This window comes from Aspergillus flavus, chromosome 1, assembly GCF_009017415.1.
Source record: "Aspergillus flavus chromosome 1, complete sequence".
In the NCBI taxonomy this organism is placed as follows: domain Eukaryota; kingdom Fungi; phylum Ascomycota; class Eurotiomycetes; order Eurotiales; family Aspergillaceae; genus Aspergillus; species Aspergillus flavus.
The window spans coordinates 6,054,289-6,081,173 of record NC_092406.1 but is presented as its reverse complement, the minus strand read 5'-3'; the positions used below and the strand labels follow the sequence as shown (position 1 = coordinate 6,081,173).

Here is a 26,885-nt window from a genome sequence, read left to right as displayed (position 1 = left end):
ATAGCGTCGGAAGGTTATGGGCCAAGTACACCGAAACCGTTTCCTATCTTTTACAAGATGCTCAAGGCTATTAAGATTAGTTTACTCCCGTCCCAAGACAATACTCGCCCACACGCCCCAAGAACTGCTTGGAAATACTACATAAATATTGATAATGTCGTTGCAATTACACAACCACAACTTCCGTGTTGAAATCCAAGTGCTATTACATGCTACGATCAGCGGCTGAGACGGTTTGCTGAAGGTATTCTCTCCTACAATATCCCTCAACTCTACGCCGAATTCCAACAACGATATAAACGTTCAACCTTCATAATAAATAATGATTCTTATACATAACAACCATGCTTTCTCGCGCATCAATATGCTAGTCCTCAGCCACCTTAAATTCTCTGGAAAAGGTTCTGAACCTCGCTCGGATCGAATGGAGCCTGGTCCACCGCATTGCCCCCGATATAAAATACCGTTAACGGCAAATCATCCTCACTGTGCGGGGGGGCAATAAATCCAGAATTCACAATGTAAAAATCAAGATCCAGACGGTTTTCGGCCTGGTCATGGAGAATGGGAGCGATTGGCGATTCTAGTCCAATGTTGGGGTCCCAGTAATGAATGATGGTCGGTTTGCCACTCTGGATGGCTTCGGAGACCTGTCCGGGACTGGAAGGAAACATAGGAGTTAGTTATGGTGATCGTCAACAAGAGGGAGATGAAAGGTATGAAGACATACTCTTGGATTGTTTGGACAGACATGTTGAGTATATTGGGACAGGCCTTGATATATCAAGTGAGGGTTTGTTGTTTCTGAGCGTATAGGGATGATTAAAGGAATAGATTGAGAGGTAGATTGGGAGGAATAGGAACGCCAATTTATAGACGGATAGGAGGGGTATCAGCTACGATGTTGAGAAGCCATAAAATGTAGATCTGGTGGGGCTTTAACGATCGGCAAGCTGAATATTTGTTGTCATTACCGAAATGGGTGGAGATCCGGAAATGCGACTGGCGAGTCAAATCCCCAGAAGAAATACCGCGAGATCTGATTAAACAGGATTTAGCAGCTAGTGAGCTATTAGCTTTTCAGCTCAGCCTCGCCGGAGTATTTAGGAAGCCTGTACTTCGTCATCGCGAGCGACGACTCGAATTACCCCACCAACAGCCAGTGACATGTCTTATCTTATACCCACTCCAGGTTCAGCTGAAGCTCGTCAATCATTGTGGGTTAATCGATTACCCACATTGTTTCATAGGCATACAAGTAATTTAGCAAGATAGTACTTTATAGGGGCAGAATCTTAGCTTGGTAACCCAATCGGTACCCATATGGGTAATCCCATTTGCTGGTTATAGACTTATCGAGGTGTGATTCCCACTAGGAGTCACCTAACCCACTCAGCCAAAAGACTCACAATTGAATCCTTGTTCAGGATTTAATCGGTTAGGTGATATATAGATAGGGTAGTTTTACCTAGGTCCTAGACTATTAGACCTAGAACTACAGAAGCCATCTACCCTTTTGAACATATTTCTAGATACAACCATATGAATGAAGACGCCACTAGCCTTGGACTAAATGGTACAAATAGTACTACCATAGCTGAACATACGTAAGACGCCTCCACCGGGGCTGCTCATAGTAACGGTCAAGAACCATGATTTCCTCTGCCCCCCAAGGTCCGTCTACCGGTGATGCAGTCCGCTGTTTTTGGGTCTCTCCACGGCGTTCTGAAAATGACTTTGTAGACGAGCGTACAGCCGGTGATTACCCAGAGCCCGAGTGTGTACTGGAGAAAGTTCTCCGCGGTAAATGTGAGGCCATCCTATGAGTAGTGGTGTCATGTCAACAGGCGCAATTTTGTCTTTTCTTGCCTACGCAGTGAAAAGGTTAACAAAAGAAGGATAGTTTGAGGACATACAACAGGCTTCACACCGCATTCAAGACAACAGACCAGCAACATGAGGGAAACCAACATGAGCCAGGCTGGAGTCGAGGACCAGAATGTTGACTTCCACCCATATGTCTCGCTGAATAGTATATCTTTTTGGGCCTTGGGCGCACAATGGAAGTGCCAATTGGTGAAGGCAATGATGCCCCAGTTGGTAAAGAAAGATGCGCTGCTGATAGCAATCAGCCAGTTCAGTACTGTAACACCTCCGGCTGTGGGATGGCTCGATGGTTAGAATCATATAATGGGATATTCTTCCGAAGGAGTTAAAGGCAAATACCCTGTTGGGAGTAGGAAGACAGATAGGCAGACTGCAAGGAAGATGGTGACTGAACAGCACGTTAGACATCAACCATGCCCATGATTGAAGTGACCGGATATACTTACCTGTAGCTCGAGAGGCAAAGATCCCTCTGCCCAGTACAGCACCAGCACATTGAAGAAGTCCGCTTCTGATGCGACAATTGCGCTCCATGCTATTGTGGTTGTCAGAATAATGAGATGTCATGTTTCCCTTAAGTGTACAAATCAAGCTACTCAGCGAAACCCGCTTCGAACGCCAAGGCAGGGTCAACCCAGAGATCAGCATAGTCAATGTAATTGCCTGAGACAGGGAACGCAATGGTTATCTCAGAAAGTGACTGCAGCACCGCCCAGACCGCGCTGCAGACCATTCCGTCGGCAAGGACCATATTCCCTGGACCCCCTGAGGCGAGAGCCTGGCCTGTTGCGCTGAAAACACCACTGCCAATGTTCGAACCGAGCGAGATAATCTACATATCTCCTTTTCAGTAGACAGAAAAGGAATGGTCATGCAATATTCACTTGTTCTTACATGGACCTGGCGCGGAGGAAAGGAACGATGGAATTGGCCATTCCGAGCTTCCTGTTTTTCCATCATCCTGCCGTCATTCAAGCTGGTAGATGGATGGAGCATGTCGCCCATATCCCGTGTCTTTTCGAGCCCAGGTCTGAGCTGAGGCTCCGCAGGGAGTGAGTTTTTGGATTCCAGCATGCCTATGAAATGATTTTATGTCAAGCAGCTTTATAAAATACAGAAGGTGACGATTTGCATTTCTAAACGAAGTCGGGGTGGTCGTATGCATAGATTCACAGCGACGGTGAAACTCCATGAATGTTCCTCCTGTAGAGATTCAATAAGTGAGAAAGGCGAGTATATTTACTATCTTGTAATAGTCCAATGGCAGATGAGATCCACTATGTAAGAAACCCCGTACATGGGATCCGAGAAGCTCAGGAGCAAGGGATCTACGTGGCGTAGTCACGCGGCTGGCCAACGTCCACCCTTGCTACATGCGGCAAATAAAATGGGCAGACCTTTCCCCAGATCTTCAGTGTCCAGATAACCAGGGGAGCTACTGTTATCTTCTCTCGGACTATATCCGATCAGTGCAGCACGGACGTTACAACGTCACTGTCTGATACGCTCCGATCACCCGCTCCACGGTGTGAACATCGGATAGGAAAGGAAATGCAGAAGCATACCGTACTCACTATTCGGCGGGGAAGTACATCAAGGCCTTGGCTTTATTTATATGATGAAGTTTCGAGAAAGTATTCTACGGTATAAGCATCCGATCCGCCGATCCAGAGATTAGGGATAAGACCTGCTTATCACTATCCAATATGTATCTAACCATCTCTCTTCCAGACACTAAGCAACGGCCCCTCCTTGCCATAGATAGGATTATTAAGGGGCAATGGCACTTGTCTGCACATTTCACGCAACTTGTCCGTCCCCTTCACCGAGGAAGTCTTTGCTGTTGCGGTGCCTCTGGCGGACGGTGAGGCTTGGCCAAAACCGGGAGCCAGGCTGGAAGTACCTCAAACAGCTTCCTGCCGATAGGGCGTTCTCGTTCATGAGAAACAGAAGAGAAGAGCTCTCACCAGTCTCACCGCCACCAGCCTCCACCATTTGATGTCAGGGGCAACCGGATGGACTTTGTGATTCAGTGATCGGAGTCTACTACTTCTATTAGTCTGCATGTGTCACTGGGTGTGACCCAAAAGGATTTGGATTATAAATACTAATAACGCTAGCTCGGAAAGACATAGTATATAGGACACAATGACTATATATTAGTCAACCAAGCATAGCCTTGCAGGTTAATGTCCGTCAGTCAGCCCGCGGGCCTTGTCGTGCTCCTTCCTCTCCGCGTTGAGGGCGCACCACCATGCGTGCGTTGGGTCTGCGTGAACAGGCGGGGTCTCATCCCACGGCTTGGGGGTAAGAAAATAGTGGATGTTCTTGACGCGATCGTCCCTCCAGATAGCGTCATGCACACCCTCCCAGCGCTTCGTCTTGAGAGCATTGTAGATGTACGGAAGCGGGGCCCAGCGGTACTGGAACACCTCGGAAAGCAGAGACTGATCGGCAAAGATCCAATCGGCGGTGTTAGATGTAGCCAGGCTGTCGGTGATGATTTTCCATGTACCCTCCGACGGTCTGGTCACAATGATTCCGGTGTTGCACAAACCCCAGCTGCCCTCGATTGGGGGAGCAGTAGTCTGGGCGAGCTCAGGGGTGTCATGCTGAAGAGCCCAGCCGCAATTGGCGGGTATCCTTTTTTTTTTAGAATTGTCGGTTAGAATGGGATTTCGTCAAGGCTGCTGCCATAGATAGATACATACCAGTCGGCCGGGTAGTGAGGCCTCTTGAGGGGATTGCAAACGCATGCATGGGTACTGCCAAACACGCGCTTTCCCTTACCTCCCATCTCTGGTGGATCTAACTCGACATCCATCAACTCATCCATGTTGTGAAGCACCATCATATCACAGTCAAGAAGGACAACATGGTCGTATTCATACAGGGCAAAGGCAATCAGCTTGGTCCAGGCATCATATAGACGTCTGTCCTGGGTCAAGTCGGTTGTCATCGCCGGCTTGAGGTAGGGAACGGGCTGTTTGAGGATGCCGCGGGCATCGAGAGCGGCATGGGCCTCCTCCGGGAGTGAGTCGGTATAGAGAACGATGAAGGGGTATTTCGTGTCGTGTTTACGGAGAGAATATTCAAGGGTCAAGATGCCCGGCAGGTAGGCGGTGTTTGTCAAGATCGAGCACCATACTAAAGCGTTGGGAAAAGTAAGAGGAGGAGATCAAATCGCAGACAATCAGGACGTAGTAATAGTATACCTTTCTTCGAGTCTGTGACCCGCGGACGCTCAGGAATGTCAACCATGGCTATTGTTTTCAAGATGTTCTATGTCTTGTACATACCTTGATCAATGAAGCCGACTCTGAGGGGGTTTATTGATCTGCATCCATGGAGGTGGGGTAAGAGGACCCATTGCCGAATGCCTAAGGTGTTGACCCAGGAAGACACGGGTTCGAAACCCATCCTAGACATCTTTTAAAAGATCACAAATCGTCACCTAGATAAGGGATGTGGATACCTACTAAAATAGGATGTTAAGATGAGCAGTCTAATCAGCGAATTAACAACTACTCTTCAGATACTATCTCCATCCGCTACGGGAGGCCTCACATCCCCGCAAATATATCACCGGATGAACTCCGAGATAGGGTTAGAAGCATAGAATATATGACTTGTGCTATGTATCATTGTCATTGCTGTCTGGGATTTCCAGGCTAATTTTAGGAAAATCACCGGACGATGTTGCTTATTTTAGGGAACTGACCATGATCGGAAGAGTTCCAACGATTGAACCAAATCTTATCTATCGAACAGCATACTAAAGGTTGACGTCTTGTGTTTCAATTGCTATAAGCTACCTCACTGTATAGCTGTGGAAGGTAGGGGCATAGCCGTGGTACATTTGAATGGTACTCGGAAATAATATTCCGGCAATATGTCCTCTCCGATGAGTATAAAATCCTATATTAAGGGAAGAATAGTATAAAGATGTCTATGCACATAAGTTAATCATTCATACTTAGCATAAAGCTAGTATTAATAGTTACTCTAACTTACCAACTCAATTTATTCATACTATGTTAGTACTGCGTATACGTCCTTGGTAGACATGGTTCTTGGTGTTTAAGCTTAGGGCTATGAAGCCCTAAGCTGACCATCAAGCTGTAACACATTATTAACCATTTTACGACACACACTTTGGTTATACAAAGGCATCATGCACAAAGACACGATATCATGTGAAGACCAGCATGGAGTAGCAAATGTCCGTACGAGCAAGGATTTAATTAAAAGAGAACCTCGGCGGCAGAGTTGAACCGCGGTAAGATTTCCCCATTGAGCGGACCTCCTCGGGGTAGCAGAGTTAGGGTTTAACAAACCTCCGAGGTGACCGGCCAAGCCCCTGTTCCTCTATGATAACCCAACCCCTCGGTGTCAGAAAAGGAGAAAAAATGATTTGCAGGGCTCACGATGCCACCAACAAGTTCTACCGCATCAGCTCGCCGCAGTCGAAGAACGATTGCATGTCAAACGTGTCGTCAACGCAAAGTACGCTGCAGCCTGAATGTCACCGGGGTGCCATGTATCGGCTGCACTCAGGACCGTACTCCATGTATAGTTACAACAAGGCGAGGGCAGAAGTAAGATGGAAGCTTATGTGTAAGTATAAGCTTATAGGTGTTGATGACAGTGCATTCTAGATCTGAGAAACACGGTGGGCCGGTTCTCCTTGCAAACCCTCAGAGTCCCGATCAGGCGCTTTTGCAGACCCCAGCACGTAGAGTGGAGCTCCCCGCATTCCATGTTCAGCCACAGCAACATGTTCCTCTGAACGTAGAAGCCACCGCAACTCGCGAAGCGCATGATATCGAAGATGAAGAGCGCAATGGTGATGAAATTGCAGCGGCCGCTTTAGGGCAACCCCGAAGAGTAGGCGAAATTCCTTTCTACACAGGTAACTAGCAAGGACTCACGTTGATCATATACTTATGCTTATTGTCTAACTAGGAGATAGAACCGGGCCTGTGTCTACTCTGGATATCTGTTCGCCGGATCACTCTCTGCCAAGACATTGTCTGATCCCATCGAATAACCAGACTACCATGACAGACGATGATCGGGAGTACCTCCAAAAGAAAGGCGTATTCACCCTACCTAAGCCCGAAGTTTGTGAGGGCCTTCTCCGTGCATATTTCTATCATGTGCATCCGATCATGCCAGTAATTGAAGTGGAATCCATTTTGAACTATCAACATCATGGGCGACTGGGTGACTGTAATTTTCTATTGTTGTGGAGTGTATTCTTCGTTGCGGTAAATGTAAGAGTCTTACACTCGAATCACGATTTAAAGAAATTAAGTTAACGTTCAATATCTAGTTCATATCACCGCGCCTTTATGAGCAAGAAGGGTATGTCTCTCGAAAAGAAATGAAAGCCACAATGTACTCACGTGCAAAGGTAAGCAAAGTCTACAACTTCATCTCGCCTTTACGGTTGACGTGTTGATACATGTAGTGCATGTACGATAACGGCGGGGAGAGAAACAAGGTGACACTTTTGCAAGCCTCCCTACTGTTGGGGTTTTGGCACTCAGAGCAGGACGACCACATGCAACCCTGGTACTGGACGGGCATTGCAATTAATCTCTGCCAAATGCTGGGTTTACACCGGGATCCAGATTCTTTGAGGTACAACTCATCTATCACAGATTGTCAGAGACGTTTATGGCGTCGTCTGTGGTGGACCTGCTTCTTCCGGGATCGCTGGCTTGGTCTTACTCTTGGACGGCCGCTTAGGATCAATCTGGATGATTGTGACTTGCCGATGTCAGTACCAGCCGACCTACTCAGTGAACTTGATAGCATACCTAGAGCTATCTTTGCGTCTTATATCCCGCAAGAATTTCCTAAACTGGCGGAGTTCTGGATTATATTAATTGAACTGAGTCAACTCTTAGGTAAGGTTCTGGTTCTAAAAAATCAGCCCGTGAAGTCGAAGTCCTCTATGGGTGAGATCAATGCTCTTGAAGCACAGATTATGCGGTGCAGATTGCCAGACCAAGATGAACATGGCCTTACTCATTTGGCAAAGTTCTACGCGCATCATGTGCACCTACACTATCAGTTAAGACTGTCTTTCTCCTCTTGGCATTAGCAGTACTAATACCACCATAACAGCGCGCTTCTGATCACACTCTACCGTCCCTCCGGAAGCGAACATCTGGATAATCTTGCTCTAAGCCAACAAGGGTCTGAGCAGCAACGCCTGCAGTCTAAAGCCAACGCCGCAGCATCAAAGTCAACCGAGATTCTTGACATTCTTGCTCGCGAGAATCTGCTAGAATATGTAGGCCCAATGACGTAAGTCTTAGAAACATTCTCTTTACTCATTTTCCTCCATAGGAGTTTTATCTAATGTAAGATAGACCCGCACTCTTAGTCCCGGTCATGCAAACCCATCTTCTTAACTGTAAATATGCCAACCCACTTTCGAGACGTTTCAGCTTCAACAAGCTCGATATGTGTATGGGTGTCCTGGAAGAATTGCAGAAAACGTATACAGTTGCGTCTTTATTTCGTGGGATTTTCATAAAAGCTCTACAACAGATATTTCCAACATATACCGCGAGCTCACCGCTATCTATATCTCATCAGCCTGTTGCTTCTATCGGTGATCCGGTTGACTCTCACTCAGACACTGTTCCTATTGAAACGACCAATGGGGAATGTAATCAGGTAATTGGTGACAGAGCTGGGTCATCTATGCCTGCTGGTTTTATCGATGCGTTGATAGATGAAAACTCAATCTTCGACTTTTTAGATTCATGGAGTGAAATTTGATATCATCAATCACAATAAGTTCCCTTCTTTTTATTTCAATACATAAGTAGACTATTATCGCCACACACTGTACATCCTACCCTAAATATATTAATATACCACCCTGTGCTAGCGAGGAATAAATTCGCCGAGGTGAATTGACCGAATCCGTCGTCCGAGGGCTCCTGAATCGCGTGACCTCATTCAATATATGTACTACCTCCCTGCCCCAGAATCAAACAACTCCACATTTTACCCCAGACTACAAACCGGAAACTAGAATTCTTACATATCTACGAGATTTGACATCCAAGAATGGCCCAAAAGAATTCCCCAATCATCATCGTCGGCGGGGGACTAGCTGGCTTGGTCGCCGCTTTCGAACTATCCAAACGCGAAGTTCACACTGTCATTATAGACCAAGAAAATGAAGCCAGTCTAGGCGGACAAGCGTTTTGGTCTCTTGGGGGCTTGTTCTGCGTGAACTCAGCGGACCAGCGTCGGCTGGGTATCCAAGATAGTCGCAAGCTTGCTCTGGAGGACTGGTTCAATAGCGCACGGTTTGATAGAGAATGTGACTTTTGGCCTAGGAAATGGGCGGAAGCATTTGTGAATTTTGCGGCTGATCATATGGAGCGTTATATCAAATCGTTGGGGGTGAGTTTTGCGAGCGTTGGTTGGGCAGAACGTGGAGATGGGAGTGCAGGAGGTCATGGTAATTCTGTCAGTTTACCCAGGGAGAGAAGACCTGTGTCGCCAAAGAGGTGATTGAGGAAACAAGATTCCAGCTCACACGTTTCCTAGGTCCCGAGATTTCATGTTTCCTGGGGCACTGGTCCTGCCATCGTGGAGGCTTTCGAGAAGCCGGTTCGCGCTGCCGCGAAGAAAGGGCTTGTGGAGTTCATGTTTCGTCGTCAGGTGGACTCTTTAATTGTTGATGAGTCTACTGGTGCTGTCATCGGTGTACGAGGTCAAGTGCTTGAACCGTCTGACACAGCACGTGGTGTAGCAAGCAGCCGAAAGAGCATCGACACGTTCGAAGTGTACGGCAGCGCAGTGCTTATTGCAAGTGGAGGCATCGGCGGCAATGTAGACTTGGTTAAGAAGAACTGGCCCGTTGATCGACTCGGGACCCCACCGTCAAACTTCGTTATCGGTGTCCCTGCACATGTGGACGGACGCATGATTGAGATTGCAAAAGATGCTGGGGCCAACGTAATCAATGAAGATCGCATGTGGCACTACACTGAAGGCTTACAGAATTGGGATCCGATCTGGCCACAGCATGGGATACGAATTATCCCAGGGCCCTCCTCGCTATGGTTGGATGCCACAGGCAAACGGCTTCCTCCAATGCTCTACCCTGGATGCGATACCCTTGCCACTTTAAAGCACATATGCAACACTGGCTATGACTATACATGGTTTGTACTTGATAAAACAATCATTGGCAAGGAATTCGCACTCTCAGGCTCCGAGCAGAACCCGGATTTGACAGGCAAAAGCAGACTAAGAACGCTCTACCGAATGCTTGGCTCCGCGGTCCCTGGTCCTGTTCAAGCCTTCATGGATAAAGGGGTAGATTTCGTGGTGGAGCCAACATTACCCAAACTGGTGGCTGGGATGAACAAACTTGCCAAAGAACGAGACGGTCCTCCTCTAGATGTTGAGAAGATCGAACGCGAGATCCACCTCCGCGATATGCAAATTGACAACAGGTTTACGAAAGATGCTCAAATAATGCTTATTCAGAATGGGCGCAACTACTGGCCAGATCGTCTCGGCCGGGTGGCTAAGCCGCACAAGCTCGCGGATCCGTCTCACGGTCCGTTTGTCGCTGTACGTCTGAACCTCCTTACTCGTAAGACTCTGGGAGGTCTTGAGACGGATTTACACGGGAGGGTGCTTCGCCCGGATGGATCACCTTTCCCAAACCTGTACGCTGCAGGCGAGGTCTCGGGTTTTGGCGGTGGTGGAGTGCATGGCTATAGTGCGCTTGAAGGAACTTTCTTGGGAGGCTGTATTTTCTCAGGGCGAACGGCAGGTATGACAATGGCAGAAGAGGTGGCGGGAAAGGCACCACGGTCTGCTTTGTAGGATGTTTCATTTGTGTGTAAATAATCCAAGAAGTGCTAGTAGCATGCTGAAGAGGTAGCTCTTTGACTTAAACTTCACACTTACTTCCTATGAAGTACAGCATAGAGGTAAATACAGTAAACCAATGACGTCTAATCGCTCCTCTCATTGAACGAGTTTTGGACGCAAACTTTTGATGGCTACTGGAAGTTTTCTTTAATCAATCGCTCCCTCAACTATAAATTGGGTAGAACGAAGGCAAAGTATGAGAAAGATAACCCACCCGCAGCCCCATGGAATATCTAAACAAAAGCACCGCAGTTGACCGAGGTAGTCGTAGTCCAGTCCCTTCACTTGGATGACCTGAAAATAGTACTCGAATAGCAACTTGGGTCGACAATAACACCTGCTCAGGACAACTAGATAATAGCTATACCATCCACCCAATCATGGCAATTAAAACCACAGTATATAACTGAAAATTAAATAGATAAATCCATCCATGTTACGATGAAGTCAGTATTCAAACACATTGACACGGGGCTTCATCTGGTCATGTGATAATGTGGCTGTGAGCTGTGGCGTTAGCTTTTCCTCCATCTAATCGACATGATTTGATATAGTCTCCTCTATAGCTCTCGGTTTCAATTCCCACCTACACAAGTCCGTCTAAAAATTACTCCTCAACCCCATTATACAGGCAGTGTAGAGCCTTCTATGAACACCCTCCTCCGTTCCTCTGTTCGCCTCTACTCAACAATGTCTGCATCACTATCCCCTACGTCATCGCCCTTCACCAAGGCCGTGGTGAGCTCCATGAGGAAACTGTATGCGTTTCTCCCCTTCCCAATTGCCCTCTTCTACTTGGTCTGGGCAGCACATACCACATTTGAACCCAATCACTAACAACGCACACAGGTACCCCGAGACCCTCGCAGACAAAAGCTGGGATAACACAGGCCGTAAGCCCCTCCCTCCCCAATCCACCTCGCTCAAACCAACTAACACCACCTACAGTCCTCCTCGAAGCCCCCTTAAACCCAACCCGACGCCAAAACAACTCCGTCCTGCTAGCCATAGACCTCACAAAAGCTGTCGCAGACGAAGCCATCGCGCGCAAAGACTCCGCAATCGTAGCCTACCGTACGCGCCCCTCCAACCTAACAAAAAAGAAAGAAAAGATATAACAACTAACACAACCAAAAGACCCGATTATCTTCCGCGGCCTCAAATCCCTCACCTTCAATGACCCGCAGCAACAATCCCTCCTCCGTCTCGCACAGGAAGGCATCAGCGTCTACTCCCCGCACACAGCCGTGGACGCCACACCAGGCGGAATGGCCGACTGGCTCTGCGACATCGTAACCGGCTCAATCACCCCTACTCCTTCTCCCTCTTCCACCACCAATACGCCAATCCAATCCTCCTCGAAGACCTATACAGCCCCATCCTACCCAACCCCGCACGCCGTGATCCCCGCCAACGCGAGCTCAATCCCAAAACACACCAGATCAACCATCCACCCCTCGCCGCCCCCTCTCCCCGAGAACATGGAAACCGCCGGAATGGGCCGTCTCGTTACCTTCGACTCTCCCCAGCCATTAACATCTCTCGTTGATAGGATTGCAGAGGGTGTCGGATTCCCCGGTGGCATTCCCATCGCGATTCCGCAGGGTGTGTCTGTCGATGAGATTTCGATTCGGACGGTCGGGGTGTGTCCGGGGTCTGGGTCCAGTGTGCTTATGAAGGGGGGTAATGTTCCTGATTTGCTGTTTACGGGGGAGATGAGCCATCATGAGGCGTTGGCGGCTATTGAGCGCGGGAAGGTGGTTGTTGCGCTTGCGCATTCGAATACGGAGAGGGGGTATCTGAGGGCTGTTATGAAGGAGAAGTTGGAGGGGGTGCTTAAGGAGGAGTGGGAGGTTCAGCGTGCGGAGGCTTTGAAGGCATCGGAGGGTGATGAGGGATTGGTGGAGATTTTGAAGGACGGGGTGTGTGAAGTACATGTTAGTGAGAGCGACCGGGATCCTTACGGTATCATGGTCAGGAAGGTTTAAGGAACGTCAGTTGTAGTGTTATTGTCTGAAAATTGGTTGATGTGGTACGACCGGTAGAATCACATTATATGCATGGAATGCTATGTACAGAAACTAGAGTTTAGAGTATACCGGCACGGCTGGGATCGAATGCGGATTTGATCAACTGAGCAAAACCCGGATCTCTCCCGTAGTACGGGGGAACAGTCTTCTTAGACCCCATCCGTTCTCGCCCTCCTCCATGCCCTTCTCACTCTCGGCGCCAGTCTCACTTCCCCTATCCACACGAGTGACATCAACCTTGCCTCTTGCCTCATCGGCCCCAATGATCATACCCTCGACGAACTCGAAGTCGCGACAGAACGCCTCCACCGCTTCCTCCGTCACACTCTTGACGAAGGCAGCACTGCGCAAGCGCTTCAGATTGTCTGTAGCATCCATCAAGGCAGACGGGAGGAAGTCATCGAGTTGCTGGCTGACCGCGATGAGAGCTTCAGGTTGGAAGGCCGGAAGAGTCGCAATGTCAGCCAGGTTAGGTTGTTGCTGCGGCTGACTCTCTAACGGATGTGAGTCTTGCTTCTCCGTTTCAGTGGAAGATTTCGCCACCGACGATGGGGAGAAAGGCTCAAGTGCTGTGAGCAATACCTGGAGACCAGACTCTTCCAGAAGGTAGCGGTGTTGGATCTCCAGTAGATCTATGCGGAGGGATGAAAGTTTCGTTGAGATGGGGTTGAGATGTGTTGTACTGACAAAAGAGTATTCCGAAACGCTCGTTCGTGCAGTGAGATGGATATTGGTCAGATAGATTGCACGCGCGGTAGCATTGGATAGCTCCTCCGCTGAAGATGTCGCTAACTCCAAGAACGGATCAAACGCGGCGCGGAGAACAGGGGTGAACCGGTTTTCGTCCGAAGTGGACTCCGTATCATCTGCTCCGAAAGAAGCTTCGTAGGTCTTCATGAGAGAAGTCAAGCCTTCGAGTGCATCGATGAGGAATTGAGGTGTGGATAGATCCTCCGAAGGAGTCAAAGCTAGGTGGTCTGTCGACAGACTGCTAACCACGTCTTTCATAAGAGTCTCGAAGTGGCCGAAAGTGAACTTTTCCAGGGTCACCAATAATTCGGCCAGATTGGAATTAGGTCCCAGTAGTTTTTGAAAGGTCGTCCGGTAGAAAGACAGTAGACCAACGACTTTGTAGCAAGTAACCGGGTCATCATGACCTTGGATCACCAGCTCGACTCGCTGACGTAAAGCTCGGGAGACCCCAATCAGGTCGCGGTTAACTAAGTCACTGAGAGCCTTTTGTCCATCAAACGCGACTTCCTCATGCTCATCAATACGAGACCAAGGCTCGCTGCTCAGTCCAGCCTGGATTCCCCTTGCAAGCTCCTCACCATCAGCCACAAACAGGGCTTCGAGAGCCTCCCGCTCGGATACAGTGGTCGAATGCACCCAGGCCAGCATGTCGCCAATATACCTCAGGGGGTCATGGGCAGAAAACTCGATTGGCTTCACATTGCTATCACCTGCAGTGCCGGAAACCGCATCCGTAAGAGCGTAGTGGAATGCATCAGAAAGGGTGTAATCACGCGCCTCTGCGAAGAAATCCAGACAGCTGTGGAACAAGCTCGGTCGCTCCGCCAGCACCCGCAGCGCACGTCGGATCGAGCTACTGATCCGGGGATCTTCCAGGTTCAGCGATTTGAACTCCTTCTGGATCCACCTGTAGAGCTTCTGATACGCCGAGTTGAGATTTCTGGAGCTCTTGTCCATCAGCTCCAGGCCCAGTCGCTGATTCTCTCCACCTAGCAGAGCTTCGCAGTCGCGGTGTACCTGCTTCACACGGGCAAGCACCTCGAAAAATTGGTCATTGATGGGGTCCTCCAGCGACGTCAAGACCAGAATATCGTCATCCGGAACGACGAAATGCTTCGTAAAGGCATCGAGCAGCTGTTGTTTTGTTTCGGCCTCTTTCTTCTGGTTCATCAACGTGGAAGCCTCCTCCAAGACCGGAGCAGTGTCTTGTCTAGCCAGACTAATGTGCTTTCGCATTTCGTCACATGTCTGGTTCAAGCTGGTAATCACGGTACCGATTCGTTTCAGTTGCTGTTCCATTCATGCGAATTAGCATCGCTCTCTTCTTTCACATTCCCCTCATGTCATTGGTAAATTACCTCCGCAACTTTCCCAAAGTCTCGTACGATCTCCGCATTACAGTCGACCACTTCCTTCTGCACATCCAGCCGCAGTTGACGTCGCACTTCCGGTGTGTTATGTATGTCTCGCAGGCTGAGGGTCTCGAGCGCATCGCGTATATCGGAGTCCGCATACGATGCGGAGAGTACACTTGTCAACCGGTTCGTCAAGGCATTGGATCGCTGCGTTGCTGGCGGGGACAGCGGAGAAGCGGCTGGTGAAGGTGTCCTGGTCGAAGCATGACTGGGAATGGCCCCAACTGGGGGAAAGTAGCTGGTCATGGAGGACTATCTGGTGCTTCGCGGAGGGTCAATCGGCGTACGGAAACGGAAAGGCAAGCAACAGGTCACGCTTTCATGGCTACTTTGGAATGATCAATGCCAAGACCCACTAGTCCTTATACGGCCATCCACTAATCACACCTACCTTTGGATCGGATCTAATTGCATATACCAGTAAACAGAACTACAATTTTATAAAGGGGTTTAATGTCATGTAAGGAACGCAAATTCACGTTCAGTCATTTAATCAAGATACTTTCCTCGCCCAAGTCACAAACTCTGGGATAATCCGTAGAACTGTGAACACATTACACGGGAATTTTTATAAGACAGAGTGGTTATGCTAGAGCTTGAATCTAATCCAACTAGATATAGGAGCCACGTGTAGGGCACGGGTTGGAAGAATATCTCAGTATCGTTCTTACCCGGACCGCTTTGGAGCAGGAGCACGAAGTTCGGGGTCATCTCTAATGGCTTAATTGTTCTTTTGCTTAACAGACCGCCACTACATGGGCAAACTCCCAATCAACGTCGCACATGTTAGCCCAACGGCAAGATACCACGTTTTGCTCAAACTTCTACCAACATCCGCAAGAACCTCTACATGTCGAGCCAGCGGTGCACGTCTTACAATGTCTGACAACCCGCCGTCTTCAATAGTCGCAAGATTCAGACCTGGGACTACTCGGGCTAGGTTAGTAGAGAGCTGATTCGTAAATATGAATTGAGCTATGGCAACGGATACGGCAGGACCAAGGTGTTGTGCGAAGAGCACAATAGACAGGCCCAGGGAGACATCGTCGGTGGGCAGTACTGTTTGTACGGCACTGATCGGTGCATTGAAGCCTATTCCACTCGCGAAGCCGTATACCCCAGAGTACAGAATAAGTTGTGCAAGGTTTGTATCAGCTCCAAAAGTTGTTATAATACCCGCAAAGATAGGCATTAATATAGAAGAAAATAGCATAAACCGTGTATAGTAGCCGACCGAGAATGATTAGTTTCTACAGTCTTTCACAGTTTATGTGTGACTCGGACAGGATATCAACTCTGTAATTCGTACCTAGGCACTGCAGTGGCGACAATGTTGGTATCCAGCCCTCCAAGGACAACTAAGGCACTCATCGTGAGGATGGTAAGCCAGAACCTCCAACCGGTTGGGTACTGTTGAGCCTCTTCAACCGAGCGGGTCTCTGGAAGTCTGCCTGCCCCAATGGGCCCTACCGGGTTCAGCTTGATATAAGTGTGTTGGACGAAAGTAGAACAATGTATAGTATTGTTTTCTAGGTCCATGGAAAATAGTACAAATTGGGCTATATGGTTGATAAAAGGCGAACGTAAGTAGCTGAAATATGTGCTACACCAAATTTCAATTACCATGGCGTACACCCTATATGGATTTATTTGACTGATTATCTGGAGTAGAGTACATTGAGCGGAAATGCTTTTGCGGCCATATCAAGAAGTGGAATATACAACAACCATCCCCAATAAGGGTGCAGCACTGAGGAGAGGACTAGCACTATGACAGGGAAAGACAAGGAATCTACTACGTAAACATGCGTTCGTGTGTGGGCAAACTCTTCGCATATTCCTAGTTAAGCACCTACGGTACTAAAAGGAGAGGAAACAACAACAACAACAACAACAATACTCTGAACAAGCTTTGAAGGCCCGAACTAGCCCTAGATGACCTCCACAGAGTGGACTATTCCGTCTCAACCATAGCCCCATGAATGGCTAAGAAGTTCGCCTTTGAAACGGGATCCTCCAATGCAGCATATCACTCTTCGTGCTCGCTGCCGATGGGCAATCGATACTTTATGCTTCCGTTACGGTACACGTAGTAGTTTGCCTTGACCACAGTTGGCAGACCTCTCCTCTTGGATCCTGTTCGTAAACTGACAGTGCTGATTGACATCACACCGTTGTCCACACCCCAACAATTATCATCACGACCCAGTACCACCGCCCATCCGTGGTCATCACCTTGACCACTCCATGCGTACACTGGATCACCATGCGTGCTTCCAGCAGACATATATAACTCGTTTCCTGGACCAGTACAGCAAGCGTTCAAATCGGCCACTTCGCTACATTCAACACCGGTCCATTCCTACCCACAGCCCGGTCTGTTATACAGTGTCAGAGACCAGCTGGCCTCGGCCGTCGCCAGAAGTTGCAGGACAGCAGCAAATGCCAGTGCGGGACGCTTCATGGTGATGATTTTAGGTCTCGAATTCGTCAAAGCTACGACACCAGAGTATAGCCCTCTAGGAACACTTTTTAGGAATCTCTCATCCAGGAGGGGAGGTTAGAGACATACCAGACACAGAAAAGTTGTGCAGCTAATAACCTTTCAAACAGATATAGGCCTGAATCCCCCAGACGACTCTATGGAGAAAGGCAAAGGATGCTACAGTTAGATGCAACTCAATGCGCCTGAGCCTTTTTATCTATGGGTTTCTTGTGACGGCTTACTATAGAGGCATTTGATAAGCAGCCCTACGGACGTCTGACGCTGAGCCCTCTTACTATGCTTATACACCTTCACCAGAACTACCCGACAATATGAAGTAAGCGTCGCAACCTGTCCATAGTAATACACACAGCGGCTGGGCCTACACTTACATTATCCGTTGCCTACACCATATTGCTTGATCATCAAGTATAAGCCAATGAATTATGCCGTAGCAGCTGTAACCGGGTTTGATATCGCTTACACAAGAATGACTATTCATAAAAGTAAGCTAATTAATCCCTGTATTATTCTGTACACCTACGTACGTTACCCCGCAGACCGTCAGATTCTCCACAGGTGCTGTCAGTTGGGGAGTCATCAGCTAATATTTTAATTCTGACTCCAGGCTGGGGTTGCAACATCAGCATCCTGTTAAGAAAACTATCTGGTTACTGGCTTTGTATGCTGCACTACGTTTATCATGCTTAAGTCTATACTAGGTATCAGCCCTCCCCGGGTCGAAGTTAACAAGGAAGATGATTTCGACACATGGTATGAGCAGGTCGTGGTAAAAGGTGAAATGATCGATCATTGCTGCCTTCCTGGCTATTTCATCCTCAAGGTCTGTTTATTGAGAGTCTTACCAATGATCTATTATAGAGATAACCTGACTGCGTGCAAATAGCCAGTTGCGTACGGGATGTGGGAGAAGGTTCGCTCTTGGCTGGCCGACCATCTTCAGCCCTTGGAACTACAAAGTTTCTCTGTCCCCATCCTCCCTTACCTAGGTGATAGGGCCCAGGCTCCTTATGCTGTGTCAGGGTCCAGCAGTTTCCCGAATGCTGAGTCCGTTATCTATCCTTACTGCAGGAAGTGGATCAAGAGTCATCGAGACTTGCCTCTGCGAATGAACCAGTGGTGTATCAGATTCCAACATGAACAAAACCCACAGCCACTCCTCCGAAGTTGTGAATACCTCCTGCAAGAGGTCCATTCAGCACATATAACCAAGGACAGCGCTCGTCAAGAGGCCGCACAGATCCTTGAACTTTATAGTTTACTTTACCGGGATCTCCTTGCCATCCCCGTCGTCAAAGGATATAAGAATGCAGCTTATCTCCAGGACACCGACATCAGTACTGGTGTAGTTATAGCATATATACCTGCTACAAACCAGTGCATAGAGGGTGCAAAGTGCCATGAATTTGGCCAGACTTTGAGTAAAGCGTACGAAATCACAGTGAGAGACCCTTCGGCAACGGCAGAACCGGCGGCGCTCCTTCATGTCTGGCAAAACTGCTGGCGTATTTCCATTAGAGCCCTCGGTGTTATGGTGGCCACCCACAGTGACAACCATGGCCTTGTTCTGCCGCCCCGCATCGCAGAGACCCAAGTCGCCATTGTCGCAGCACAAGCTTCTTCGACAGATGAGCAGCTAATATTGGACACAGAGACTGATAGACTTGTTTCACGTCTATCATCAGCAGGAATTCGTGTCAAAGTTGATGACTTGGAAGGGTACTCCTTGGGATGGAGATTTAATGAGTGGATCGTCAGCGGCACTCCCCTATTCATAGTATTAGGCCCAAATGAAGTCACCAATCAAGTCGTGACTATAGGACGAAGGGACCTACTCCACGCAGAGGGAAAGGTTGAAGCCGCAATCCCAGAATTACATACTATCATACCCACCACATTAGCCAACATCCAAGAAGAGCTTTATCGCAATGCCCTCGCTAAATTCCAGGCAGACCAAACGCGGATTGCCGACAACTGGGACGACTTTATTAAGAGCCTCTACAGGGACAAATTGGTATGTCTCGCACCGCACTGTCGACAAAGGAGCTGTGAGCTATACATTGAGGGCATGGGCAGTGATGGAACAGACCAGGCGCTTGGTAGTCATATCAAGTGCCTTTGCGTTCCTCTGGAGCAGCCAGGAGCTACTGAGGAGTGTGCTACTCCATGCATCAATCCGACTTGCAAGTACAGCGCCCTGAAATGGGCCATGTTTGGTTGTAAGTACAGTCCCGGCAACCCTATCATTCCTTTACGTTGTTTTTCTTTGCCTTCATACAGGATGTCTTAAGGAACATATTGCTTACCTTTTCCCTTTTTTCTACTCTAGATGCTTACTAGGAAGCCCTCTATGGTCGGAATCATGATATTACACCTTCCCCACGGAAAGCCGCTCGTTTCAACACCGACAAACCGATACGTTTAAACATTATTGATAGGAAGTTCATTTCTGAGGAGTCACGACAAGAGCTAGCTCGATGTAAATGGACATCGGCACTGGTGGTAATACCGCTTCGTTGACCACCGATGAACACATGTCCAGGTGGAGAGCCAGGCCAGCAAGAGCATTGCGTTTTGCGCCGTGGGCTTGGCTTCTAATTGGAGCATGCGAGGTCCGGTGAAGCAAACTGACTGTATATTATATGGTTTACATAACCTATATGAATCTAATTTTGAACCAGAGTTTGGTTGATCCTGTCGTATATATAACTTACCAGCTTAGCCATTGTGTATTGATTTATCCCACATAGTAATGCATTATTCTCGCTTGATATTTTTGCCTATCATCACACCTTGCCTGGTTAGGGCGCTATCCTGCCAACTCTGTGATTTCCAGTAAATGGCAAGAGTAGAAATACTTACGTTGCCCCTATATGCACGTGAGAACTTATGCAGCATACGATGAGATAGTCTGCCGTCATCTGGATTACTGTTCCTATGCACTAGGCGTACTCATTGCTTACAATGCAATTCATTTCGCACAGCAAGCTAATATTGCTCTTACTGTTACCACAACTCCCGGTCTCAAATGCTTAGCTTATGCATTCTATTGCGGCTTACTGTTCGCTATGATCGGCTTCACCGAGATTACCAGCGTTACGTACATGTACCATGTAGTCCAAGTATTAAAGAGCATGCGAATTCTGTAGTATAGTTACTCAGTCAACTTGGCTCGATCACACTGTCCGGCGTTGCACCCCTGTGCCACTGTCTTTCGTCCAACCTTGAGCACTAGGGAACAGAAATAAACCTCCATAGGCAGCGAATGTAGAATGAATGAATGAATCAACAAGGTATCCCCATCTAAACTACCTCGCAGGTACAGAGTAGAGCACTCTATACGATTCCCCGTTTCATCAATAATCCTCTATCTCTATGAATTAGACAAAAGGTAAATAGCTAGCATGGACCAGCGCCATGGCTTTCGCTTGCCCAAACTTAAGAGTGAAGGGCTTTGACAATGCGTTTCAATCCCTCATCGAGCTGAACACGGTGTTGAGAAAAGGTGATGCGGAACCATCCGGGCTGCTCACTACCGAAGTCATCGCCAACTCCAAGATGCACTTTGTGCAGGGCCAACTTTTCTGCCAGCTCCCTACTTCTGTTCCATTTAGCAGAGTCGCTGTCATCAGATGGACGGTTGGGTTGGGCTTTTAGATAAGCTGTTAATAGATCACACCAGACAAAGAACCCTGCGTTTGATCCTCTTGCGTAGGGTATTCCGTGGTTATCCAGGAATATGACCACATAGTTGTAAGCCGCAGCAAGCTTCTCACGGTTTTCCTCGATATATCGGTCCACGAACTCTTCGTCTTCAAGAATGCTTGTCGTCACATAGTCTGCGAAGCCAGAAATCGAGCTAAACTGGCCAACCCCTCTGATCGATTCAAGCAAGTCGCCATTGTTTTGGGAAATAATCACACCTAGTCGCACTCCATTCGCGCCAAAATCCTTGCTAATACCCCAAAGGACATGAACAAGCTTCGGGTCAATCACTCCATCATAGTTGATAGAAAGCACTGAGGTAAAATCTTCTATGGTCGTTGCCCCATCCTGACCATGTCTCCAAACTGACAAAGCATATATCTCATCGCTGATCAAATGCACGCCGTGTTTTTGACAAAGCTTCATCAGCCCCACAAGGAACGACGGAGAATAACATCGACCCAAGGGATTGTGCGGGTTGCAGAGCATAATGGCTCGTATAGTACAGCCTTGCTCACGGGAGCTTACGATGGCTTCTTCATATTTTGACACAGCAGACACACCGACAGGATCCATCTCGTCGAAGCTGACTGGAACGAGCTTAGCCCCTGGCCGCAGGCAGATGTCTCTGCTGAAATCTCGATAATACGGGCGCCCAACCAGCATCCCTTCACCTGGGTCACACAAGGCCCATGAGCAGTGCTCGGTTGCAGATGAAACCCCATTGGTGGCAATGATCTGCGATGGCTTCAGCGCTTTTGAAGGGCTGAGATAACGAGTGAGAAAGCGAGCGATAGCAGTTTTCAGCCGGACAGACCCCGTGATGGTGTCGTTCAACAAAAGGTGTCGTCCGGTAAGATCGAAGTTACTGTTCACGCGATGTAGCAGCTGTTCTTGCATCAAAGCATTGTGTCCAACGCCGAGTGTGACATAGCCGTGAGGGTTGCTCTCTGGATGCCAGAGATCGTTCAGAATGTCCCAGAGGCCATTGCTTGTGTCTCTCAGCGAGGTACTTGCCCTGAGAGACAGGGAATGTGCAGGTCGGCTGGCAGTACCATGGGGCACGCCATCGTGTTGCGCAATGGGTGGATAAGGCATGCTGACTGGAACTATAAGCCTTGAAGAACACTTTGATCTGTCAGATGCCACAAACGTATAATGTTCCTGTCAGTTTTCTGAGCTACTCAGGTCATTGAATCGATTCTTAAAAAGTCCATTTCAGCGGTACGTGCTACATAGGGGTTCTTATATCATCTACAGGAGTGAGTGAATCAGGCTTTGAGAGGGATTTACTGAGAGCCCGTGGCCTTAGATGTCATCAAGGCCTAGTTAGGGCTTGTCCAAATTGGTGATTTAGAAAGTGGGGTCTCTTGCGCCCTTCCAACAACATCCAGACAATGACTCATCAACAATAGGCTTGAGCGGCAAAAACCTCCGCTTACAGGAATCCTTTTTAGACCCAAGTCTTACAAGCAGAGGGGGGCGAAGCTAATTGCATTATGAACGGATTCTAAACACTTATCTTATTGAATATCGCTACAATATCCACCAGTATTTCATCGCCATCACAGAGGGAAACCCCCATGAAGAGCCGTCGGGCGAGAACAGCCCAAAATATTATATTCCTACAACAGAAAAGACAAAGCGTATTATTGTCACATATAGCGGGAATACCAGTCTTTGATATACGCTAGGAAGGAGGCCAATTGCCACCGAGTCAGAGGGGATTTAGTCGGTTCCTGCGCGAAAATAAAATCCAGGACCTACATTACCCAATGCCTCCATATTGTGGACATAAGATCTGATAATAACCTAGCTCATGCCCTGGGCTGTTGGTTATATGAGTACAATAGTTCATTAACTAGCGCAAGATGTATAACAGAGTGTAGTACAAACTCAAGCTGTTCAGACCCTACTACGGAGTTGGGCACTAAATGAGTTGACTAGTTCTCATTATCAGCGTATCACGACAGATCTATAACAGTAGAAAGCCGACAGGATGTATCATGATCTACTGCTAGTCGGCTGGGTATCTTAAATACCGGATGATTCATGAACCTTCTGCACGATCAATCAACATAAATTAAGCTGGGTTTAAGGTGGGGCCAAATTTGCTTCGCCCCATGTAAAATCACTTCCCATCTAGGAAATGGCAATGAGCCAACTGAAGCTTGTTCCAATGAGCCTGTTGGAGTGGGCATGCAAAGGGAGCCGAAAATGTCCCGGCTGCCCTGAGCACACAAACAAGAACGAGAAGCGGACGAAGAGCTATACCATTGTAGGAGATACGTCTCTCTTTACCTCGCCCCACAACGGTCACCATCGGACAACAGCTGGGCGATGGCAACGGGAGTGATGGCAGAGTCAAGGTGTGCAGCAGGATTCAGTACGTACTTTAGGTGATCGGAAGCAGGTGACAGTTAGCACCCTGGCAGATAGTATCTTCTTCCAGTCGGAAACTTGACAAGTCGATTAATGTCTTGAAATTCACCCAAGACACCTCTTTAGCAGCTCACAGCGAGATGAAGAAGGCTTCTCCTAACAACATGCTCCGGATAATCGTGAGCTTTTTATATATTACTACAACGTTCTCGGATACACACAATAGGCATAAGCACTGCTATGATGAACTACATTTCTGTTTCTCAGGCTGTATAGAAGTCCTTAGTGTTTGATAGCCAGGAACTAGTCAACGCTACTACCGAGCTAACTTTTATCCATACGTATAGAGAGATGAAGTTCACCAAGGCCTCTACCTACTCTGATACACACCTAGGTAGAGGGCAGAACAATAGAATTCAACGTGCCCTATTATGATGAGAATGTGCATTTTACACAGCCTTCCCGATTGTATTAGAGGCTTCGCTAGCTGGTCTCGGAAACGTATATTATATAAAGAAATTGCTCCGTACGGGTTTGAGTGTGTGCTCCTCTTTCCTCGATATCTCCATCGACCTAACAGTAATTTACTTCGCCACTATCACTCTGAATAATCACACGTTTATGCCGAATTAGGCTCCATTGAGTTTAATGACCTGTTTGACCTCGTTGAGTGACATGTGTCGCAATACGTGATACTACCTAGAACCCAACATCGCATCAACCGGAAACGGCGGATTTCATAATCTGGCAGAAGGTCATTGTGCAATACATGTACAATAATTGGTGCAAGGGGGGTAATGAGGCTTCCTATGCGAAGTATTTGGGCTACTTGGATGCGCATCATCTGTATCCCGAACTGAAGGTCAAATCGTTAGAAGGGAGTATGCGGAAGGCTTACGTTTGGAGGGAAGGGATTTGCAGTTCAAGTTGGCGATGAGTCTTTTTGGACGGGCCTTGAAGGGCTTTTCGTACAAGGGGAGGAAAAATGAGTGCTATGTTAAATGGTAGTCCCGATTCTCGTATCAATTAAGCACTGGATTTGATTAGGACTTGCTTGTGAGGGTTCTAGGCTAACTCCGGCTTTGAGTAGGTGACAACTATATTGTATTCCATGACATTGTTCAAACCACAGACAGGTAGCATGGGAATATCCTGCCATAGTGCCTTGACTGGTGGGGATGTGAAGAAAAGTACACGGAAATAGAACGAGGATGTAGTGTAGATGATTCCACTTAGGGTTCACCCCTCAGGACACGCACTTTCGTGCTCACCCCACGCGCCAGGCCGCTCACAAGTCGGCCTAAAGCGGTAAAGGGAAAGTCAATGTGCAGGTTTGTTTTATTCGTCCAACGAACTGCCGTTCACTAAACCTCAACGTCAAAATATTAGCAACTCTACCCTAGCGAGTACCTTTCCAATTCTTATCGCATTTTTTCACAAATCAAAGACAAGATTCTCACGACTTAATCCCATCCATTCCAATATTCACCACCAATGGACAGCCCCCTTCTTTCCCCCGCCAAAGCGCGACAAGCAGCCATCCAAGCAAAAGATTGGGCCTACGTCAACTCCTGGCTAAGTCGCCAATACGCCCCGAACCCAGTCCCCACATTCGAACGAAACGAAGATACGCTACGCACATTACTTGCCCTAGCGGCAGCCAACGACACCGCCGACGAGGAAGCGGCCCTCCTACACCAGGCACGCGAACAAGCCGTGCAGGGATTCAAAGCGCGCGAAGAGACAGAAGACAAACAGAAGAAGGAAATACTCGATGAGCTGGAATATTGTCTCGACGATAAAGGTGGACAGGATCTGGATGATCTGGCCAAATCGGCCGCGGCGTTGGGTGCTCTGGACGTGGAGGCGGCACACCTGGGTCAAGCCGTTGTCGACTTGACGAAGGAGGAATTTGGCGTGCAGGACCAGCTGGATAAGGTGGATATGTTACATGATTATCTGCAGAGGGAGTTGGAGGCGCTGCGCCGGCAACTGGATGAACTTAGGTCAGATCCGGCGTATGAGGTTCCGGCTGATTTGCCGGCTAAGACGGTTGAGTGGACGAAAGGTACGAAGGTTCTCGCTGCTAAAGTTAATGAATATCAGGATAGGGTTGCTGCTTTGAAGAGGAATCAAAGCAAAGGGCCTACGTTGGGTGAGCTGCTGGCGGAGGAGGAAGATGTCAAAAAGCTTATGGATAATGTCAAGAGTTTGGAACATCGGCTTCAGTTGTTCCAGAATCTTCCTACGGATGTACAAGGGGCGCGGGCTAAGTATCGAGAGTTATTAGAGGAACTCAGCGAGCTTACCCAAGAACGAGACTCGAAGCTTGATCAATCCAGACGGGAGAAGTGAAATGGTTCAGAATTTCTGATTAATTCATATGGTCATTAATTGACACAGGATACTAAGCTTAATACAGCACATGAGGATTAAATCATCAAATCATAAAAGTATTCATGATGAATGGTCACAGGCGATCCTCCACAGACTTGAGCTTAGTGGTCACCGAGACCGACGGCGTTCTTGGCCTTGTCAAGGCTGCAGAATCAGTTAGTCTTTTGACAATTCGAATACTCTGCATGGATACTTACATCGACTCGCCGGCACCGCCGTGGCTCTTGTTGTCATGCACACGCTGACCTTTGTCGAAGGCCTCCTGTGTGCCAGACTTCTGATCGTCGGGCTGGAAGCCACGGGAGACACGGTCACCAATATCAGTGGCGCCCTCCTTCACCTTCTGCTGAGTGGACTTGGCGGAGTCAGGGGTGAGCTCCTCCTTGGCCTCTGCGGGGATGTTAGCGAGTCATTCACTGCAGCATCGTGTTCATGCATATCGACATACTGGTGCTGAAGTCCTTGCGTCCGGTGTCAGACATGTTTGCGAGTGGTTTGGTAAAAGGTAGAAAGTGGTTAAAGGAGTAGTAATTGGTAGAGTAGTTGTGATTTGATTGTTTGTCTTGTCGAAATTGATGAAGAAGGAAGTAAGACCAAGGATTTGATGGTTTATATATCTTTCATCTGCTGCTATATCTGTCCCTCCATGACGTTGATGACCCTGATTTGCTCCGCTACGCAATTCACCCGAGGCACATGGATATTGAGTCTGGCCTGTGAATGTGAATCCAGAATCGTGTCCATGGGACGAAGATCATCGACTCTCCGTCATGGTGACGAGAGAACCCGCCAATGGCCATCAACTCAGCCATACAATTGGCGATTCCAGAAGAAAGCAGGACTGGGTGGGATAAACAAATCGATCTCGTCATTCTTGCGAGTCTAGAT

At 48.1% G+C, this 26,885-nt stretch overlaps 15 protein-coding genes across 15 annotated transcripts; 5 read left to right on the top strand and 10 right to left on the bottom strand.

The window, feature by feature from the left end:
* Positions 1–383: 383 nt before the first annotated feature.
* F9C07_11291 (uncharacterized protein) lies at positions 384–753 on the bottom strand (the record flags this gene model as incomplete). The annotated part of the gene is made up of 2 exons (XM_041288550.1): positions 384–660; positions 731–753. 2 exons carry the CDS (start codon positions 751–753, stop codon positions 384–386), a joined length of 300 nt encoding a protein of 99 aa, XP_041139901.1.
* An 890-nt stretch (positions 754–1,643) lies between these two features.
* Positions 1,644–2,421, bottom strand: F9C07_11290 (uncharacterized protein; the record flags this gene model as incomplete). Its single annotated transcript, XM_071507594.1, has 4 exons — positions 1,644–1,820; positions 1,917–2,169; positions 2,227–2,275; positions 2,334–2,421. 4 exons carry the CDS (start codon positions 2,419–2,421, stop codon positions 1,644–1,646), a joined length of 567 nt encoding a protein of 188 aa, XP_071366121.1.
* Positions 2,422–2,479: 58 nt separating this feature from the next.
* F9C07_11289 (putative tryptophan permease) lies at positions 2,480–2,961 on the bottom strand (the record flags this gene model as incomplete). The annotated part of the gene is made up of 2 exons (XM_071507593.1): positions 2,480–2,719; positions 2,782–2,961. 2 exons carry the CDS (start codon positions 2,959–2,961, stop codon positions 2,480–2,482), a joined length of 420 nt encoding a protein of 139 aa, XP_071366120.1.
* A 726-nt stretch (positions 2,962–3,687) lies between these two features.
* Positions 3,688–3,882, bottom strand: F9C07_11288 (uncharacterized protein; the record flags this gene model as incomplete). The annotated part of the gene is made up of 1 exon (XM_071507592.1): positions 3,688–3,882. The coding sequence occupies one exon, from the start codon at positions 3,880–3,882 to the stop codon at positions 3,688–3,690; it is 195 nt and encodes a 64-aa protein (XP_071366119.1).
* A 191-nt stretch (positions 3,883–4,073) lies between these two features.
* On the bottom strand, positions 4,074–5,316 carry F9C07_2061735 (nucleotide-diphospho-sugar transferase; the record flags this gene model as incomplete). Its single annotated transcript, XM_041288552.2, has 4 exons — positions 4,074–4,530; positions 4,599–5,034; positions 5,103–5,150; positions 5,187–5,316. The coding sequence occupies 4 exons, from the start codon at positions 5,314–5,316 to the stop codon at positions 4,074–4,076; spliced, it is 1,071 nt and encodes a 356-aa protein (XP_041139903.2).
* Positions 5,317–6,490: 1,174 nt separating this feature from the next.
* F9C07_2200367 (C6 transcription factor) lies at positions 6,491–8,685 on the top strand (the record flags this gene model as incomplete). The annotated part of the gene is made up of 8 exons (XM_071509476.1): positions 6,491–6,504; positions 6,546–6,799; positions 6,860–6,888; positions 6,942–7,163; positions 7,223–7,303; positions 7,385–7,968; positions 8,023–8,205; positions 8,271–8,685. The coding sequence occupies 8 exons, from the start codon at positions 6,491–6,493 to the stop codon at positions 8,683–8,685; spliced, it is 1,782 nt and encodes a 593-aa protein (XP_071366118.1).
* A 294-nt stretch (positions 8,686–8,979) lies between these two features.
* Positions 8,980–10,761, top strand: F9C07_11284 (putative 3-ketosteroid-delta-1-dehydrogenase; the record flags this gene model as incomplete). Its single annotated transcript, XM_071507591.1, has 2 exons — positions 8,980–9,387; positions 9,469–10,761. The coding sequence occupies 2 exons, from the start codon at positions 8,980–8,982 to the stop codon at positions 10,759–10,761; spliced, it is 1,701 nt and encodes a 566-aa protein (XP_071366117.1).
* Positions 10,762–11,457: 696 nt separating this feature from the next.
* On the top strand, positions 11,458–12,797 carry F9C07_2059213 (putative NGG1 interacting factor Nif3; the record flags this gene model as incomplete). Its single annotated transcript, XM_071508625.1, has 4 exons — positions 11,458–11,567; positions 11,659–11,702; positions 11,758–11,883; positions 11,947–12,797. The coding sequence occupies 4 exons, from the start codon at positions 11,458–11,460 to the stop codon at positions 12,795–12,797; spliced, it is 1,131 nt and encodes a 376-aa protein (XP_071366116.1).
* A 70-nt stretch (positions 12,798–12,867) lies between these two features.
* On the bottom strand, positions 12,868–15,505 carry F9C07_1168830 (oligomeric Golgi family complex subunit 6). The gene is made up of 2 exons (XM_041284193.2): positions 14,951–15,505; positions 12,868–14,882 (listed from the first exon to the last, which is right to left on the bottom strand). Exons 1-2 carry the CDS (start codon positions 15,251–15,253, stop codon positions 12,939–12,941), a joined length of 2,247 nt encoding a protein of 748 aa, XP_041139905.2. The 5' UTR covers positions 15,254–15,505; the 3' UTR covers positions 12,868–12,938.
* A 253-nt stretch (positions 15,506–15,758) lies between these two features.
* On the bottom strand, positions 15,759–16,199 carry F9C07_2228902 (uncharacterized protein; the record flags this gene model as incomplete). Its single annotated transcript, XM_071509835.1, has 1 exon — positions 15,759–16,199. One exon carries the CDS (start codon positions 16,197–16,199, stop codon positions 15,759–15,761), a length of 441 nt encoding a protein of 146 aa, XP_071366115.1.
* An 837-nt stretch (positions 16,200–17,036) lies between these two features.
* F9C07_2102943 (uncharacterized protein) lies at positions 17,037–17,471 on the bottom strand (the record flags this gene model as incomplete). Its single annotated transcript, XM_071508948.1, has 2 exons — positions 17,037–17,346; positions 17,374–17,471. The coding sequence occupies 2 exons, from the start codon at positions 17,469–17,471 to the stop codon at positions 17,037–17,039; spliced, it is 408 nt and encodes a 135-aa protein (XP_071366114.1).
* Positions 17,472–18,195: 724 nt separating this feature from the next.
* Positions 18,196–19,803, top strand: F9C07_11280 (putative prolyl-tRNA synthetase; the record flags this gene model as incomplete). The annotated part of the gene is made up of 2 exons (XM_041288541.1): positions 18,196–18,336; positions 18,400–19,803. The coding sequence occupies 2 exons, from the start codon at positions 18,196–18,198 to the stop codon at positions 19,801–19,803; spliced, it is 1,545 nt and encodes a 514-aa protein (XP_041139906.1).
* Positions 19,804–20,951: 1,148 nt separating this feature from the next.
* Positions 20,952–22,316, bottom strand: F9C07_11279 (putative aspartate aminotransferase; the record flags this gene model as incomplete). Its single annotated transcript, XM_041284194.1, has 1 exon — positions 20,952–22,316. One exon carries the CDS (start codon positions 22,314–22,316, stop codon positions 20,952–20,954), a length of 1,365 nt encoding a protein of 454 aa, XP_041139907.1.
* A 2,778-nt stretch (positions 22,317–25,094) lies between these two features.
* F9C07_11278 (uncharacterized protein) lies at positions 25,095–25,955 on the top strand (the record flags this gene model as incomplete). Its single annotated transcript, XM_041284190.1, has 1 exon — positions 25,095–25,955. The coding sequence occupies one exon, from the start codon at positions 25,095–25,097 to the stop codon at positions 25,953–25,955; it is 861 nt and encodes a 286-aa protein (XP_041139908.1).
* A 143-nt stretch (positions 25,956–26,098) lies between these two features.
* F9C07_11277 (putative chaperone/heat shock protein Hsp12) lies at positions 26,099–26,479 on the bottom strand (the record flags this gene model as incomplete). Its single annotated transcript, XM_041288553.1, has 3 exons — positions 26,099–26,141; positions 26,195–26,387; positions 26,446–26,479. The coding sequence occupies 3 exons, from the start codon at positions 26,477–26,479 to the stop codon at positions 26,099–26,101; spliced, it is 270 nt and encodes an 89-aa protein (XP_041139909.1).
* Positions 26,480–26,885: the final 406 nt, after the last annotated feature.

Bases quoted from the DNA above. Each gene is read 5' to 3' on its own strand.
- F9C07_1168830 (XM_041284193.2), bottom strand. From the start codon at position 15,253: ATGACCAGCTACTTTCCCCCAGTTGGGGCCATTCCCAGTCATGCTTCG. The intron at 14,883-14,950 runs GTAATTTACCAA...TGAATGGAACAG, and splicing joins ACTTTGGGAAAGTTGCGGAG to CAACTGAAACGAATCGGTAC.